The sequence below is a fragment of the Colias eurytheme genome, chromosome 7, assembly GCF_061535395.1.
Source record: "Colias eurytheme isolate Ceu_HAF_F1 chromosome 7, ilColEury1 Martin Lab GWU primary, whole genome shotgun sequence".
NCBI lineage: Eukaryota > Metazoa > Arthropoda > Insecta > Lepidoptera > Pieridae > Colias > Colias eurytheme.
Window position 1 is genome coordinate 5,827,795 of NC_142986.1, and position 17,556 is coordinate 5,845,350.

General features: G+C 30.3%; 1 protein-coding gene across 2 annotated transcripts in view; it reads left to right on the forward strand.

The window, feature by feature from the left end:
- Window positions 1-17,556, forward strand: part of Hers (Histone gene-specific Epigenetic Repressor in late S phase) — a 164,532-nt gene that overhangs the window by 128,950 nt on the left and 18,026 nt on the right. Inside the window, exon 5 of one of the 2 annotated variants that reach the window (XM_090104114.1) lies at window positions 2,911-2,964. The exons of the other annotated variant lie outside the window; for it this stretch is intronic. Coding sequence (XP_089960240.1) covers window positions 2,911-2,964 — 54 coding nt within the window. The remainder of the gene's footprint in view (window positions 1-2,910; window positions 2,965-17,556) is intronic. 2 annotated transcript variants of the gene reach the window in all.

A 17,556-nucleotide genomic window follows, 5' to 3' on the forward strand; every position in this document is an offset into this window, starting at 1 on the left:
TGAATGAAAGTATATTATTTATATATTATTTATTTTCTCCATTCGTCTATTCGTTAAAAATAGTAAAAATAGTAATACACAGTAGGTACCAATTAACCTTTTAGAGTAAACTGACACAATCAACATAACACCAGACGCTATAACAGAATTCTTATAAATAATCATAGCCACTTAATTATTCATGCTATTCATAGAAAGTAACCCTCCGTAAAGGCAGAGGTGTTTATGTCCGTGCAATATAAAAAGTTACTAAAACAAGAGGCAGTAAAGCGCGGCCCTCTGCCCTCCTCCACAGTGCACAGATTGGTCGTTCGTTCCAAATCAATGAAAACAAAACAATGTAAAAGAACTTATATTAACTTCCCTTTTGATATAAATGAAGTACAGAATACACATTATATTAGGTATAGGTATGTAATAGTATCGCATTGTCATCGTAAATCGTAATGGACTTGGTGTACCAATTTGTGTATTTCATCGTAATAAAAAAATTTTTTACATCGTACCTAATACATAATACATACAAATTGGCAGTATTTTTTTATGATGAAATTTTGAATTAACATCGATTGGAAATAGTAATTTTTCAACTACTTCACGATGAACTTATTTAAGTTGCGATATGTTATATGAATGTAAATGAAAACTTATTTCTCAACAACTACTTAAGTAAAGCATTTAACGCATAAGTTTGTTAAATCTAGTTGAACATCAAAAGTTTTAAGAGCATACTATTTTTACAGTTTAAGTATAACTATTGTGATGTTTTACTGAAAAACTTCCTCTCGAGTTAATCGTTGAAGTAACAGGTAAAACTTTGATTCGGTTATTATATTTAACAAGATGTAATAATTGTTTTTAATGTTTCTTAAAACCCTAGCTGTACTACTATTTACTATATACATTTTTCTTCACTGTAAAACTTCTAAAATTCGCTGACTAAAGTGAAGAAATATTCCAATATCACTAATTGTAACGTAACTGTTAAATTGTAAAAATAGTACGCAGCACAGAATGACCTTTAACCCCTACCAGTGGTGCGTAAACAAACGATTGATTCATTAAACTTTCACAAAGTACTAGCAGTTTTCAATAAGTCCAATGCTTTTAAAGGACTTGCACGCTTCACGGCTTGCAATTTAGTTAAACAATAGAAAGGATCTTTTCAAGTACTTCACAGATTGTCATTTAAGCATTATATAAAAATAGGGAAAATAAATTTAACCCATGCCATGATTGCTGAAACTAATTACAATTTCATTGGCACACGTAAGCTTTGCTATTATTAAACATCTACGTAATATTGCACGCCTCATAAGCGAAGCGTTGAGGTGGGTACTACTGTCACTTCGCGCAAAACATCTGATTTTTCAAACTTAAAATGTCTTTATGTATCATACATTGCACTTGTAAGATAATACATACACACACATATTAAGAAAAAACACTATTTTTAACGTTCATGATATTTTTGATGTCATTTTTGTTAACTAGTTAAAAAACAGTTTAAAAAAGTTCTGTCTTGGACGTCCGTGTGTCTGTATGTGCGGATCCTTTTTCTTGTTAACACGATAGCGACCGAAATACTTTACTAATCGAGTCTTTTTTTTTCTCTTACGCTTGAGTATGCTCAGGAATAGAACCCTTTCATTTTTCAGGGTCTGATTCGATGTGGTTTAATTGTTATTAAATAAACAAAAATAATAATTAATAAATATTTATTAAAAAAAAATTATGAGGCGTGCACTTTTGGATTTTCCAAATTATTTTTTTTATTATACATACCTACTATGAAATATGTTTTTTTGTAATTATGAAAGGACCTAATCAATTATTAGATAGATATAGTCTCCTATGGACATTTCCGATCTCTATATAAAACGATACTAGAAGAATTTCGGCCTCCATAATGCTAAATAGTATAAAACTACCTTTAATAAATCAATTCGGTACAGGAAAGCAAAATGCCTAGAGGTGTCAATTCGTTATTCATATGAACTGAACGGTATCGCTGAATTATTTATTTATTGTATTGACAATAACAACGTTCATTTGCACGCATCGCATTTATTGCGGATTGATATCATTGATATATGAATAACGTAATCATTTTGGTTCGACGCTTGCCAACAATTTTATGATATTCCTTCAAAATAACTATAGGGAATTGATTCTGATGTTCGCCCAATTGAAAGCATGAGTTAAACAGGTAATTCATTAACAAATCTCATTGAGAATTGAGGAAAATTGTGTCTTAGTTTATGAATTTGCAGTTCCAAATAAAAACCAGTTACATAAAATTACATGAATAAATTCGAAGAGCGGGCAAAAAATTAAGAATTTTTCGCATGCATTAAAAATGTAATGTGTGATTTATTAACTACTTAAGTCTTCACTATTAAACATTATGTTTTTATTTCCTGTGTGTTCTGTGTTTAATGAATACTATATTCTGTTTTCGATTGTTAAAAAGACGAGTTTATATCCCCTTAAGGCTAGCAAAGCACCTGCAATGCTTCAGGTGTTGCTGCGTTCTTATGTGATTGCGTCTCCATAAAATATATATAATTAAAGGATACAAAAGAACCTGTATCTGCTCTGCTACAAAGGTTGTCAGCTTAAAATATAGTAATCGCGAATATGATAATATAATATTATCATACAATATGAAATAGGATATCGAACAACGCACGATGTCTCACAGTTCATTTTACGACTATCACCCAACGAGACGCACGTAATTGATAAAATACGAATTGTGAATGCGCATAAAACCGAGTGTTTTAAATAGCGATAAAAGCGTTTACATTAGCGTGCAGGATAATAAAATGTTATCTATTTATACTAGAACAGTTATATCTTAATGGTTGTAACGGGATTTTAGAGTAACCAAGTACATGTTTGTTCCAGGTAAGCCGACCGCAACGTGCACTTTATGCCAACCCATGCCTCGTGTCCCTTACGGTGAGTCAATATGCACCAATTACCTCCCCTTAATATGCCTGTATATCATGTATCGAGTTATTACGTGGAATAGTATCTGATATCAACAACGGAGTACAGGTTGTGTTTGTGTATAGTTTTAAGAGGATAATAACAAAAGATTACTACTTTTAAATAGACCGTTGTTTATCTCTTCATAGTCATGAACAAAAGAAGCCGATATTGTAAAAAAAGGTCAAGTAATTCCATGTAAAAATAATTGCACCATACAGGAATGACAATTAAACTGATACGTTAATAACATTATCAAATGTAGATACATTAATCATTCCACTCACGACGAGTGTTCAAAACATTTGAAAAATCAACCAGTGCTTCACAGAAACTGGGACAAATATGAAATTATGAGCGTTCCTCGTTAGACGAAACATGTTCATAGACGTTGAACGAGCAGAACGACTAACGTAATTATATTAGTCGTTCCTTTGTCCAATTGAATCCAGCAGTAATGAAGTGGGCAGTAGGTCGCAGGGTCGCCCGCCCGCATCGCTCCCATATTATTACGTGAATTCAAAAAGCGTCCTATAAACATTTCACCCTTATAGTTACTTATTCAGAGCGTACGCTTTAAAGTGTGGGAACATTGCTTACTGAATAATGCATTGAGGAAGATCTTTTTTGTAATACTTACGTCAGTTAGCGGTGCTTTGTTTGTTATTCATTATGATACTATATAAATTATGACAAAATTTCAAGAGTATCTACAACAGATGCTTGAATTTGTAAACAGCGTAAAAATTATTCGCAGCATAATATGTAATATGTATACATAGTATACTCTCACATACTGTTTGAATAGTACTGTTTCATTTGAATTGCAAAAAAATGCATGTACCGTATCATTTATGCAAAAACATGTGTAAGATGAATTGATATCTAGTTATCATTTGAAATATGTACGATAGTATTAATTTTACATCTGTTGTTAGCATTAAAGCTTGAACACAAAGAATTTAGCGTAAGACGTAAATATATCGTGATCGAATAGTGTAAACAAGCTACTATTGCGCTTAAAGCTCGCGTTACCTCCAAAACATATCGCGTTACATCTCATTCCAGATTGAGTCGGCTTTGTATTAATAATGTCATTAACGTTGGCCCAATAATCCCCGTTAACTAATTGCTCGGCTTCAACTCTTGACGCCAATTAAATTTCGTCACTCGATTCGGTTTTCGATTTTACGAGAGCCTGCAAAGAGCTCGGAAATGTACGCTAAAGCTTTAAGCTTCATTTTACTCCCATGTTTAGTGGGAATTCGTGTAATTTGTTCTTAAAACCTCAACACTTTAGATCACTTTAATTACTCGTATTTTTATGTAAAACGTCTCAATAACATTTGAATAAATTGTAGGTGTATGTAGTTGTTGAGTGTGATCAAGGTAACAATATAAAATCGGATTCCTGTCCGCATTGATTAAATCATGTTGATAAATATAATTTAAAGACATATAAAATATTTTAAACAATATTATTTCTCTACTTCCGTTATATCTATAAACCGCGGCTCTATAAACAATAAATCTTATGCATCGCGAATATTTTTAATAAATAGACGACGCTTAGCCTTTTTCCTTCAATTTATGATTAAACTTGAACATTTCTACTGCAAGAAATATCAGTTTACATTTCACTGTTTGTTTTTATGAAGGTCTCTTTAATATTTTTTTAATTAAGCAAGTTGAGTAGATAATAAAAGTTCTTGCGTTTGTTTACACATTTAATCTCATTGCTATCACCACGCCTGGCACAATCTGTAGGCCAACATAGATAAATACATTTTTGGCCTTTCAATAGTCCTTAAAATTCATAACTGATACTTCCTGCTTATAAATAATATTAACAAATAACATTTACTGTTAGAAGAAACATTGAAATTTTAAATGTTTTTGCGTCCTTACATATTTGTTTAGCCATGAAGATTATTTAAGATGTTTAATACTGAAATCCTGTATGTTTTTTCTATTGTTAGTGATAAAAAAAATATGTTTACAAAAATATTTGAAAAATTTAACGCATTCGATGTACATATTTCCGAATTTATTATTATCTAATGTAATATTAATGAATTTTATAGATTTTGTCGTTCATCAAACGCAACCCGTATCCATATTCTTTCTCCCATTCCTAATTCACCCTAATTTTATTTTTCTAGCTATTTACTCACACAATTGGATTATTAGTATAATTATAGGCACTGACAACTCCATTTTCACTAATTACCTGTACCCACCTGTTTTCCTATTAGTCTGAATGACTAATGTGTTGTTTTGTCTTAAAGCGCATAATCGTAGGTCGTTTTTATTTCTGGGTAGGGGTTTAAACGTAGGTGTGATTTGCGTCAGGGAATAAAAGCGACCGATAGGTTAATCAAAACGGACCACGTGGGAGTTTGTGAATAGAAGTCGAAAATTGCTCTGAACGAAGTTTTCATTTTTGTAAACGAAATGCTTTTACTGTGAAGCAATAAAGTATTCGATAGTTCAGTTATGAAATAGAAAACATATTTTTCATCTATGAATGTCGAGAAAGAAAATATTTCATCTCCCTACCAATACTTATACGGCAAGTGGATAGGTTAAGAAAACGAAGTGTATTCGCATGTAACAGCCGTCCATTTTTTACGCAGATATATTTGTTTTGTATCTTATCTATATGAATTATTCATATACCTACTATAAAAGTAGTTCATTGAATTTAGGCCACTTGAAAAAGATTTATTATTTATTACGATTATATTCGGGTCAAACAATGGGCGACACCAAATCGAGCTGTCATAATGTTTAACGTTTTCGCTTCGTTTTAGCCAACCCTATTTAACTAATTCACTTTTGTCTTTATAAGCATTCTTGACCCGAATTGACTGTTTCGTCATTAATTTGAATATATACATTTAAAAGTCCGTTTGAATTCTGAATTTGTAATTAACGTATTTCGGCTAGTGCCGCAGTCGATGTTTAGATACGAATTCGCAAGGTCAGAATTACATTGTCATAATTTATTCGTTTCCTTATTTTTGTGTGCACTGTGATCTCACGGTTTGTTATCTTAAAGCACATTATCAATATCCAAGCGTTCCAAGATAATGTAAATACAGTGCGTTATGTAAATCGCGCTAATTTTTGCGAAGGTCGGTGTTGAGACCTCGCGAAAGGCAGTTCCGACCTCGAGTGTATCTCTGACGTATCGTGATATGCGCAGTATGTGGTGATAACCATTTGTTACTCTTCCTCCGAATTATTGTCCAGGCGCTCGTGGGACGAGCGACAACTCCTGTCATTAGCGCCCGCCACAAAGGGGCTAGTGATGTTTTGGAAAAAGCTCTACGCAAGTAAGTCGATACATTACTTGTGAACCGTGACTACGTTTATAGTTTATACATTCGGATTTATTTTGGTTTTTATTTAAGCACGTGTTTTTGTGACTTTAAATAACGATTTATATTTTATTTAAATCTACGTGGCCTTGAGACGTTTTCGGCATTATATGACCTATTTGATTATTGGACTTATAAATATTGTAATTGGTATTTGTTTTAAATACTAAAGAGATTGACCCCAATAAATAATGAAAACTATGCTAAGTAAATATATGCAATAAATCATGTCAAAATTCAAGGCGATTTATTGATATTTGATTTGATTGTCGTACCATTTATTAAATTTCAACATTATTTATTAATTATGAAATAATAAACTTACTGTAAATTTATATGCAATATTACGACATACTTTTGTTTTAATATTACATATTAGAAAATTAGAAATCTAGTTTTCAGAAACTCTATTGCGACTTTTATGCTTTTGTGTACAAAAATAAAAACATGGTCTAGTTATGCACAAATTATTACATTGAATTTCATCAGTCTGAAATTTGCAAATAAATATATTCATGATCTGTAAATAAAGACGATAATATGCGGTATACTATATGTATTGTGTATATTTATTATTATAGCCTACAATCTACACGTTTTTGAGGTACAATTAAATTTTGGACAATTCCCGCTTATTTTCCCACAAACATTTATCTACCATCAAAGAATGTTATAAAAATAGTACATAGTACAACTGTTCTATTGTTTGGGCTAATAAACATTGGTAAAACGTTTTACAGCTTAACCAAATGTACTTATGAAATGTTTACACGAATTAATAACAATTGTTACGACGTTGCTCTAAGGACGCGATATTTTGGTATGACTGAATCTATTATTAGCCACTTATATTGTTTCTTAGTCGTCTTTGAAGCTTTTCGATTGCCGATAGCATGCGTTTGAATAATGTTAACTTAAATTTATTTTAATTCTGATACTTTTTTGTAATAAGCTATTATAAACGAATATTATATCATGTGGAAAATTAGTCAAGTAGGTAATAAAAATACATAGATCTCTTTTAAATATGTAAAACATACTAATTAAAAACTATTCCATTTTTTTTATAGCAGATATCGCTTATCATTTAGTTATCATTAAAATTATGCACATATTCAGGTCAAATTATTATTTAAAATCGATAAATTGAAGAATAAACGAACATCAACACACACCGCATTATCTTGATGTACATACATATATAAATCAAAGGCGTTTACAATCTGCTAACAGAGTTAACCGCGTGGTAATGTAACATTGCCGGTTTATTGTTAGCTTATCAGACTGGCTGAGGTTAATCATACTGACTTGTAAAACCTCCTTGCAGTTTTTTTTTTAGATAGAGCAGTGTTCCTTTTTTGAATTTGGAAAAAGAAATTGGTGCCACATTCGATAAAGGATTTTTGTGTGTTATTTATTACGTTTTATTACGGTAGTTTTTGTGTGTTGATTACAATAAAAACTAATAAGTAGGTAAGTCATTGTTTTTTTCATGTTAATAATTATTTCCAGTAATAATTATTAAAAAACTTAGGTACAAATTAATGATAGTCAAAACACATTTTTTTGCACTGATAAGCGATACGAAAAACCAAATCCAAACGAAACAATTAACTCATATCACTGCTATATTAATTATTATTGTGAAAGTTTACCGCGATTATACTGATAATAGCGGAATATTTGCTGGACTTCGGAAATGATCACGATGTTTACAATATAAATATAGGTTTTGAATACACATTATTGGTTTACTATATTTGTTAAATAGTACGCCTTTGTTGTAAATATTACGTAAAGTAAATGTAAAGAAACATTATTCATATATATTTGAAAATGAAACACAATTCCAGTGAAAAATAACATAGGTACCTACCTACTTAAAATAATAATTCCATCTTCACAATAATTATATACGTAATTCAAAAAATAATTAAACATGTACCCAATGCATGATAACTGATATATTTCGCTGTAACACGAGTCAAGGTTGACACTTAAAACTAAATAAAATTTAATAACACACAAAGATCACAGGGGCGACTTTAAATTCACGGCCCATAAGGATTTGGCACTTCGACACTCGTTTTGAATTTATAATACTTTTTTATAGCGTTGCCTGGTGGCACATGACGTAAAATACTCACTAGCTGTCGACGTAATAACGCAAGGACGTGATGACATTTTATTAACATTGTCCAATATAGCGTTTAATATATAATTAAAACTTCCTTGCTTCCACAGGCACATCATATCTAGGCTTCCGCATACGCCAGTAAACCGCAGTAAGTAGGCACTAATAAAGTAAAATATGTTAAGTATTAACAATCACACATTCTGTCAATTAAGGAAATATTTATTTTAAGGTTATGTACATAATTTTTTAAATCATCACCACACCTTTATTGCAATTAAATATATCTCCTTTCAACATTTTAATAACATTGACCTTTTGTGCACAATAAATTTCAACGCAAATTAAATCGCTATAAAACAACAACAAATGTCACCATATATCACAACGGTATAAAATAACTAAGCTATAATATGTATCTAGACCGCTTATCAGTCTGTGGTCCGGAATTCTAGTTCAAGGAGGCTCGCAATATGTGCCCAGTAAATTATTAAGCTCCCATTCGACTTGTCATGTTTATGTAAACGCCACGTATGGTAAAGCTAAGATGCCGATAAAATTATGAACGCAATTTCGTTGGAAATACAAAATTATCCATCAATATTATATGAAATATCGTACAACGTTATATCCCTTTAGTATCTACTTTATTAACTCTAAATGAAATGTAATTACGTTTATCTCATAAAAATTTATCGGCTCCATTACCCTTACAAGGTTAGGTGCGCGACGTTTGTTAGATACAAGTGATTTTTAATCTGAAAGAATGCTTTATATAAAATTGAATTACTGCAAAAAGTTACAAGTCAATAACTGCGTTAATAAAAACAACCGAATTCAAACTTGCACTTGCAACATTTACAAATACAGACAAAAATGCTCATAAAATAAAAACTACTGGGCCTATCCGAATAAAATTTTTATGGGACCAATTCGACACCATCCCGCATCGAACAAAAAAAGAATCACGTAAATCGGTTCAGAAACCACGGAGTAATCGGTGTACATACATAAAAAAAAAAAACATACCGGCCGAATTGATAACCTCCTCCTTTTTTTTGAAGTCGGTTAAAAACAAAACTTCCATACTAAGTGATTTATGCTATAAAATAATTTATTAATCAATTGGAATTTATGGGACTAATTAATTATCTGTCATATACACTCAATAAGGTATTTACACGGAAAGCTTGTAATAATACTTATAATACTTATGATTTTTTGCCGTAAAGAAAAAAGCATTTAACAGTTAAAAATTATTAGGTCTGAAAAAGGAATAACATGATACTGCATAAAAATTTTCATTCAGACGACGGATACGAATATGTAAATGATTTCGAAAGGTTCGCAATGAATTATCTTTATTTGCGCAATACCTGCTTAATATACAAATATTTGCTTACAAATGATGAAACTGTATTATCAAGACAAATTTGTATTCCTTTTCATCGTTTGCGAACCATTTAAGACACATAATATAAGAACTTACTTACTCAAACATACTTTCTTAGATCGTCAGTATTTTTAATTTTATAACTGGTTATTTCACAATTATGGAACAAGAGAACATAATTTCTAATTGTGACATTTCGAAATTTAATTATATAGGAATAGAAATATCTGATTTCGATGGCCATTGTTCCATTAACATAGATACAGCTAGAGATCGCTGACCTTCTAATAACCTTAATAATCTTCGACCGCACTCTATGTCTTCGTAGGAGATATATTAACCCACTTTATTTACCCAGTACATACATTTGGCTAAGTAATTGTGGGTTCATAGGACTTAAACTGTGGCGTAGTCACGAACTTGACATATTATAAGCACAAATTATCGTATTCTTGGATATTCTATTAACGAACTTAGTGCATTTATTTAAATAGGAAGAAGATAATTAACCAATTGTATTTATGTGTTTCCGAATTTCGAAGAGTATATTTTATTATTTTAAAAGTTAATAATTCCGAATGAAATCAATGATAATATCATAAAGTTTTTAGAGGTTACAGCTGCTTATTGTATACAAGGCAATAAAAGTTTTACTGCGATTAAAAGAACGCAAAGCAGCCTTGATGATTGTACCTAATGCGTATCAATCTTACGAGATAATGTATAATTAAACCGTAATGAAACAGAGTTCATTTTTCTTTTATACTTACTCTATATTTGGAACAGGTCGTGTGGTATTTTAATTACGTTTACTTACAGTTCTTTTCCCCAAGTATATTGTGTTTATTGCCTTGTAGAAATACTATGCATCCGTTACATTTTAACAGACACACATAAAGCCTAACTGAGAACTAAATAATGGTAATATCAGAATACAACTAACTATTACACGCAATTCTTAGTTTAGGTTAAAATAATAAAAATGGCAATGTAAGCAAATATTAAACAAGTTGATGAAGGCAACGCGTATTTGAACAAATGTGAGATTGACAAAAACTTCAAGGCTGAATGCAATACGAATTCAAACATTTAAAAGAAATCGGAAACGGTTGGTCAGTTCCCCTAAGTTTGAATAACGCGGTATTAAATTAATTATAGTTTATAATGAAATTAAAAAAAACATAACATAGGAAACGTGTGAGAATATTAATTTAAAATACAATCGTAGACTGTGTTTGGTGTAGGAATAAAATCGTTATTTAGTATCAAAATTATTAATTTCTATTTGGGAAATTGGGCCCCGAAGAGGCACTAACGAAGTTGTTGTAAGTTATATGTATCTTAATTTTTTTTTACTTTTAACAGGTTTTGAGGTTTCAAACTCAATAAAATACACGAAATTTTGTACACATTAAAATTTTTTGGTGAACATTCTCTTCAAAAAATTAAAAACGTGTTGGTATTCTCAAAACAGGAAAGTATTTTAAAATTGTAAACATGATTCATGTTAAAACAATGCTATAAAACCATCACAACCACGCGTATTTATAAACTTCTATTTTTTAAATCGAATCGGATAGACAATGTAAAAAAAATACAAGACTTTTTGAACAAATGAAAGAGCAATTGTAAATATTGAGTTCCTAATTTATGAAAAAGCTTATAAGCATAATCATGCCCCCCGAAGTAGGACGCACCGACCGCATTTCAAGATCTCATTTCGCCTGCCAGTTGACGAGTCTGGCCTGTTTTCAACGTTTTTTCAGCATAAACCAATTTCGAGGCTTGTTTTCCTTTGTGATTCTTTATTTAAGATCGATCTGTAACCTATATATAATCGTAGAAATTATTCCAATGCATAAATGTCATAATGATAAATTCTGTAAAGCTACGTTGCATAGTGACGATTAATTCATTTTATCCGAAAAATAAAAGCCCTTGCTTAGTTCTCACATTACGTGTCTACGGAGATATTTTAAAACTTTTCCTACACAAATCCTACTAGTACTTTAGCTACAAAAATTCGTTATTCATGGCACAATATCAGCCATGAAAAATTTGACCGTATTGGCAATATATTCTAGATGTTTCCTAGCGAGCGAATAAACTGTGACTCGAAACTATTCCCCTTCATCCACACACGTTTGAAGCTAAATCTCATTCGACTTTCATTTATACTAACTGAACTTCACACTTTAATTTCGCAGTACTTTTTACACAAAAAGGTAAAAACTACGAATCGAGAATTGTACTACCCTATCGTCTAGTTAAATCTGCATATATGTACATTCATTACATTATGGAAAGATATATAAACATCTGATTATTAATTTATGAGAAAATTGAACATTTGTTTATCTTATCGTTATTATCGGCCTTGATTTAGAAATTACAGCTAATAATAAAGTGACAATAGATAAAACAAGTTTTGGATAAAATAACTGAGATAAAGTTTTTATAGTTTTTACGTTGTTAGTGCATGGTGACGTCATTTATTGGTCTATTGCGTCATCGTTGAGCACCCTTTGTGGCTTATTAAAAGCACCCTCCGATACTTTGGTATTCATCAACGCCGTTTCAATTTTTAAATGGCGTTTAAATTGGTCTTTAGAATTATGATATGCATTTGTATTTCAATCACATCGTTACATAAATCATAATAAATAAATATATCAATATTAACAAGATAGTAATGTAACGCAAAAAAGTCATATCCTAACGGGCTTCTGAAAACTTTTATTACGTAAATACGTAGTACGTTACATAAAGTAAACATGAAAATGTCTTATAAAATTTAAGATAAAAACTTTCTGCTTGCCCTTTACTTTATTGAAATGAATGCAAGCAAATTTAATTATCACTGATCAAAAAGTACTCACAGTTAAGAATTGAAAAAACGGTAAATTTGCATTTATAGGTGTTTATAATGTCCAAAGAAAATAAATAACGTACAACGAGGTTGCATAACTAAATTTCCAAGACATCTAATATTAAATATGGCTCGGGTATAATCTGTACCATTCTGTATTTCACTTTATATGTAATCTGTGGTTGGAGGGGCCAACCCTTCCCTCGCTCAAGGTCACAGGGGTGCGAACGATGCTGCTGACGATACAATTAACTTTATTTATGTACCTAGCTACACTCCGCTTTAAATTGCATCAACAATGCCAAGCGTTTTATTTGTAGTAAAACAAGTTTTTGATAAGCTCATCTGTTGTTATTTTATTTTAAGCCAATATTTGCCGGTGGCGGAAAATGTTTAATTTTCACAGCAGATTATTATATTAAATTATATGAAACATTTTGCTATCTATTTAATTAGTTTATTGTTTTCCTTTACTGATATTCAGATAGTGCTTTAAGAAGTTTGCAATGTTAATAATTTAATCTTATGATATCTTTATCTGTTTATTTATTTATTTTCATGGTACCAAGAGGTCTTGTAACGAAAGCTTTGCTACTACATATTTTAATGGTCACGGATTTAGATTAAAACCATAATCTGCATCTTCTGCTCAATATACGTACAAACTTAACAATATTTCAAGCTAATACAGCAAAACTTATTGAATAATCCATAAAAGCTTCCACCTGAACAGCAAAAACTAATTATCAACTAAACGTCGACCGCATTATCCGTTGAGTTGTCCGAATCCTCGCCGTGCGAACGGCTAAAACAAGCTTGCTACAAGTTTTTGCCGCCGTTCGGCTAACACCTATACTATTATGACATTTATTAACGGTTTGACAGACAAATGACGACATTTATAAGCTTTTTATAAAACTAGTTTTTATGTAAAATAAATGTGAATTAAATATGCTATATATTTATAAGATATATATAGGCGTACAGGTAAACTATTAGGAACTTTTCATGGATTGGCTTGTGTATCGTTTAAATGATTTGGCGACTCTTATAAAAGTTTATAGATTGTAGGTTTTTGTGCGATTTACTTGTACTCTGTATTTAAGCAATATTTTTTTCTTTTCTTATTAAAAATACTATATTTAAATTCACCCTAATTAAAAACACTTAAACGCTTTTTTCTTGATAATTTATTGCTTACATACAGTAGCAAAGAAATATCTCAACATATGCTAATGAGGGGATTTACGTTTCAAGCTTTTTGATAAACAACTTTTAAAAATGTAACACAGTTCAACGCAATAATTTATCCACTATTCTACAACATATTTATTACACGAAGTACCATCGCGTGTAATTAATCGACCTTTCAGTATATTTTGCGTCGGTAATAAAAACGAAAAGTTGACCCAGTGCCAAATATTTTTATTCACAGATCTGTCCACACGTACTCCGAAAGCATTTTTAATCTGTAGCCTTTATTATCTATGGAACTTAACTGAAAGACGGGGGTAATGCACGAGAGCGGCGAAAAAGTGAAAAAAATAATGAATCCATCGCGTCTATCCGAGGACGACGACCTCACAAATACGCTCTTTGACTCTAGTATGAATGCAAAAAATAAACACGATGATTTTATAAAAAATGGCGGGAAGTACATTATTCAATAAGTTGTGTCTGTTTCTTTGGGAATTTGAATTCAATGAATCTTTAACAGACTTGTTTGTACCTATGTATAAAATAATAAAACATTTGAGTTATTAATAATCATCATACGTATTAAACGTATTTTTCATAATATTAATTTGTTGCAATAGCGATTTAACAGCATTTAAATTTATTTATAATGTTCAAAATTATAATCCGTTAACGTAATTTTGTTTAACAAAACTGTATTCGTGGTAAATAGGCGATTAATCGTCCCAAAATATCTGTTGTTTTTACTGACATACTCAAAAGCGAATAGCGATTGAGGTTCTGACCTCGTAGCGGATTCCACTTATCTGAATACTTGAAGAAAGTAGTTTAATTATTTATAGATTTTTAAAGTACATATTTAAATCAGAGCTACGCTTCCAGATCATTAAACAAATATTTAATAAAACGCCAAAAATTAACAGTAACGCCCAATCTCATGGAGACATTATATATTACGTCATAGCTGCGGTCGTTGACTGAATGTTTTTACGTACATCCAACAGCAGATTTCACCATGATCTCACGTTTTATATTATACAAGGATATCAGGCTTCATATATAGATTTTATCTGAACATATCTCTTTTAGTCACTTATTAATATCGTTTTCAATTATTTGACTTTAAATTGAATAAAACATCAATTAAGGTTTTGCCCTCGTAGCAAAAAATATGACGCTTCATTGCTCAATTCCATATAGAGAATCCGATGGTTTTTATTAAAATACTCATTACCCGTTTTGGCTTGCTTATTCTTTGCTAAATTTATTATATCTATAAGACAAGGGCTATTACTAGATACATAAAATACGCCAAGACTATGGTAAATTATCATTGTTGGATTATATTTGATAAGTATGTAATATTATGTATAAAATAGGTAAGCATTATTATGCAAAATTATTTAAAGATTGATTGATTTATTACCATTAATAATATCGAAATATCATAAAATTGAGTAAAAGTAATGTATATTTATTTATTAATATGTAAGTAGTATAAGTATCTGTATTACATATTATACATAATACCTATGATTATAAACTATATAATTACAAATATCGCTAACAGGCCATAACAATACGTCATCATTGACTTATAAAAATAACAAATAATTAATTCCTATAAAAACAATTAATCTATAATAAATAAATGTATAAAATAGTAAATACGTTTAAAGTTATACAATACGTTAATATGAAGTCATCCGTATAGTATAGAATCGTTAGCAATTATATTTTCTTCTCATAAATAATTTTCCAATATATAATCCTTATGTATAAATAGGTAATATATTTTATATCTGCTTAAAAGTAAGTATGTCTATGGAAGACTGAATAAATTGTTAATATTTATAGATAAATTAAAAAAACTACACAATAGAAAGTCTATGTAACATTTTGAATAACACTAATTAACTTTGATTTTTTTTTATCCTGTTTCTTGCAATGGAAAATTTATCATATAAATTATTAATAGGTATTTTATTTTAAGTTTAAAATTCGCCATTTTTGAACACGTTTAAAAGTAAGTAATAAAAATAACTTCTAGATACCCATCTCTAGAAGTTGTTGTTCAAAACGTAACAAAGCTATTTTAAGATGATTATACTAATTGTACATTTTATACATAAATTAATATTGATATAAATCGATAACAATGTTTCTTTACCGCCCTTTGCGTGTGGTTAACACAAAAACTATTAATTAATTTTCTATATAACCCAGTGAGTCCAGTACAAAATCAATCGCGCTCGAAACCAAGCTAGTTATGTAAATGAGACTGTATAAATACTCGGATAAATACATACGCTAGCGATATAGCGAATTGGCTGTTCAATTTAATAACATTTGACGCAACATTACTTTAGTTACTGTTTATTTAAACAAAATTCAATGTAAGCGACATAAGTGACATAGCTATCGAATTATCCAAGATATGATATAGGTATAAAAAGTGAATTCCATACATTTATTTGTATCAAAGCAATTAACTTAACTCATTTAAAGTATACTTTATTCCTTGTGAAATATTTGTTGATGATATTAGAATAATATTCTCATAAAACCAGACAGAAGAAAATTAATAATTTGAACAAAGTCGGTTATATCTAATCATTCCCAGTATCTTCTTTTATCTCTACAGATAAACCTTATTAATTACTGTAATAACTCATCACTGTTCCGCCAAAAAAGTCTACAAAACATTTCTAATACGTAGCGAAATGCACCAAGGTTAGACCCTTATCTGGCCTAAAATAGAAAAGTAATAAATGAGGAAAATTAAAAATAAAATCTATTAATAATATGGTTATCGCAAAACATTATAAATAAGTGAAAAATATAATGCATAAGTGAATTTCTTCCGCTTCAGTATTCGTCGCGGGCTGCGCGATCGCAATTTGCGATAACAATTGTTTCACGGCCAAACAATAGTAGTGTGAAGGAACTCTGCACGGTTCTAAACTCACATTAATTCAATCATAAATTCCAAATTCCGATCAGTATTTTTTACTATTAAGTATCGCTTTTCACGCGTACTTGTGAAGATTGATAAGGAAGGCTGTTTTTAAAACTTACAACATATTATGGTGCTTACATATTTGATAGAGCAGTAATTTTTTATGATGAAAAACAAATGAAAAGTGACTTATTGGAATAGAACTACGAATTATAGTTATAATAAAATTGTCTTCTATTTGAGGTACTAATACGTGCTATATTTTAAATAGTTTTTGCAAAAAAGAATGAAATTATGTGAACTTAAAAGATATCCTTCTTATCTTTACAACAACCATGAATTAACATATAAATTATTATGAAATTTTGATTAAACGACATATTATATACCACCTATAGGTGTATTCATACCTATAAAACGACGTCAAAATAATTTATACGGTTTAAAAAAGCAAGGTTGTAAATTAATCAATATGTTAAATAATGTTACAACTATTTGCATAAATCTAATTATATAACATACTAGCTGCTCCGCGCGGTTTCACCCCCGTGGCTTCCGCCTGTTGGTCGTAGCGTGATGATATATAGCCTATAGCCTTCCTCGATAAATGAGCTATCTAACACCGAA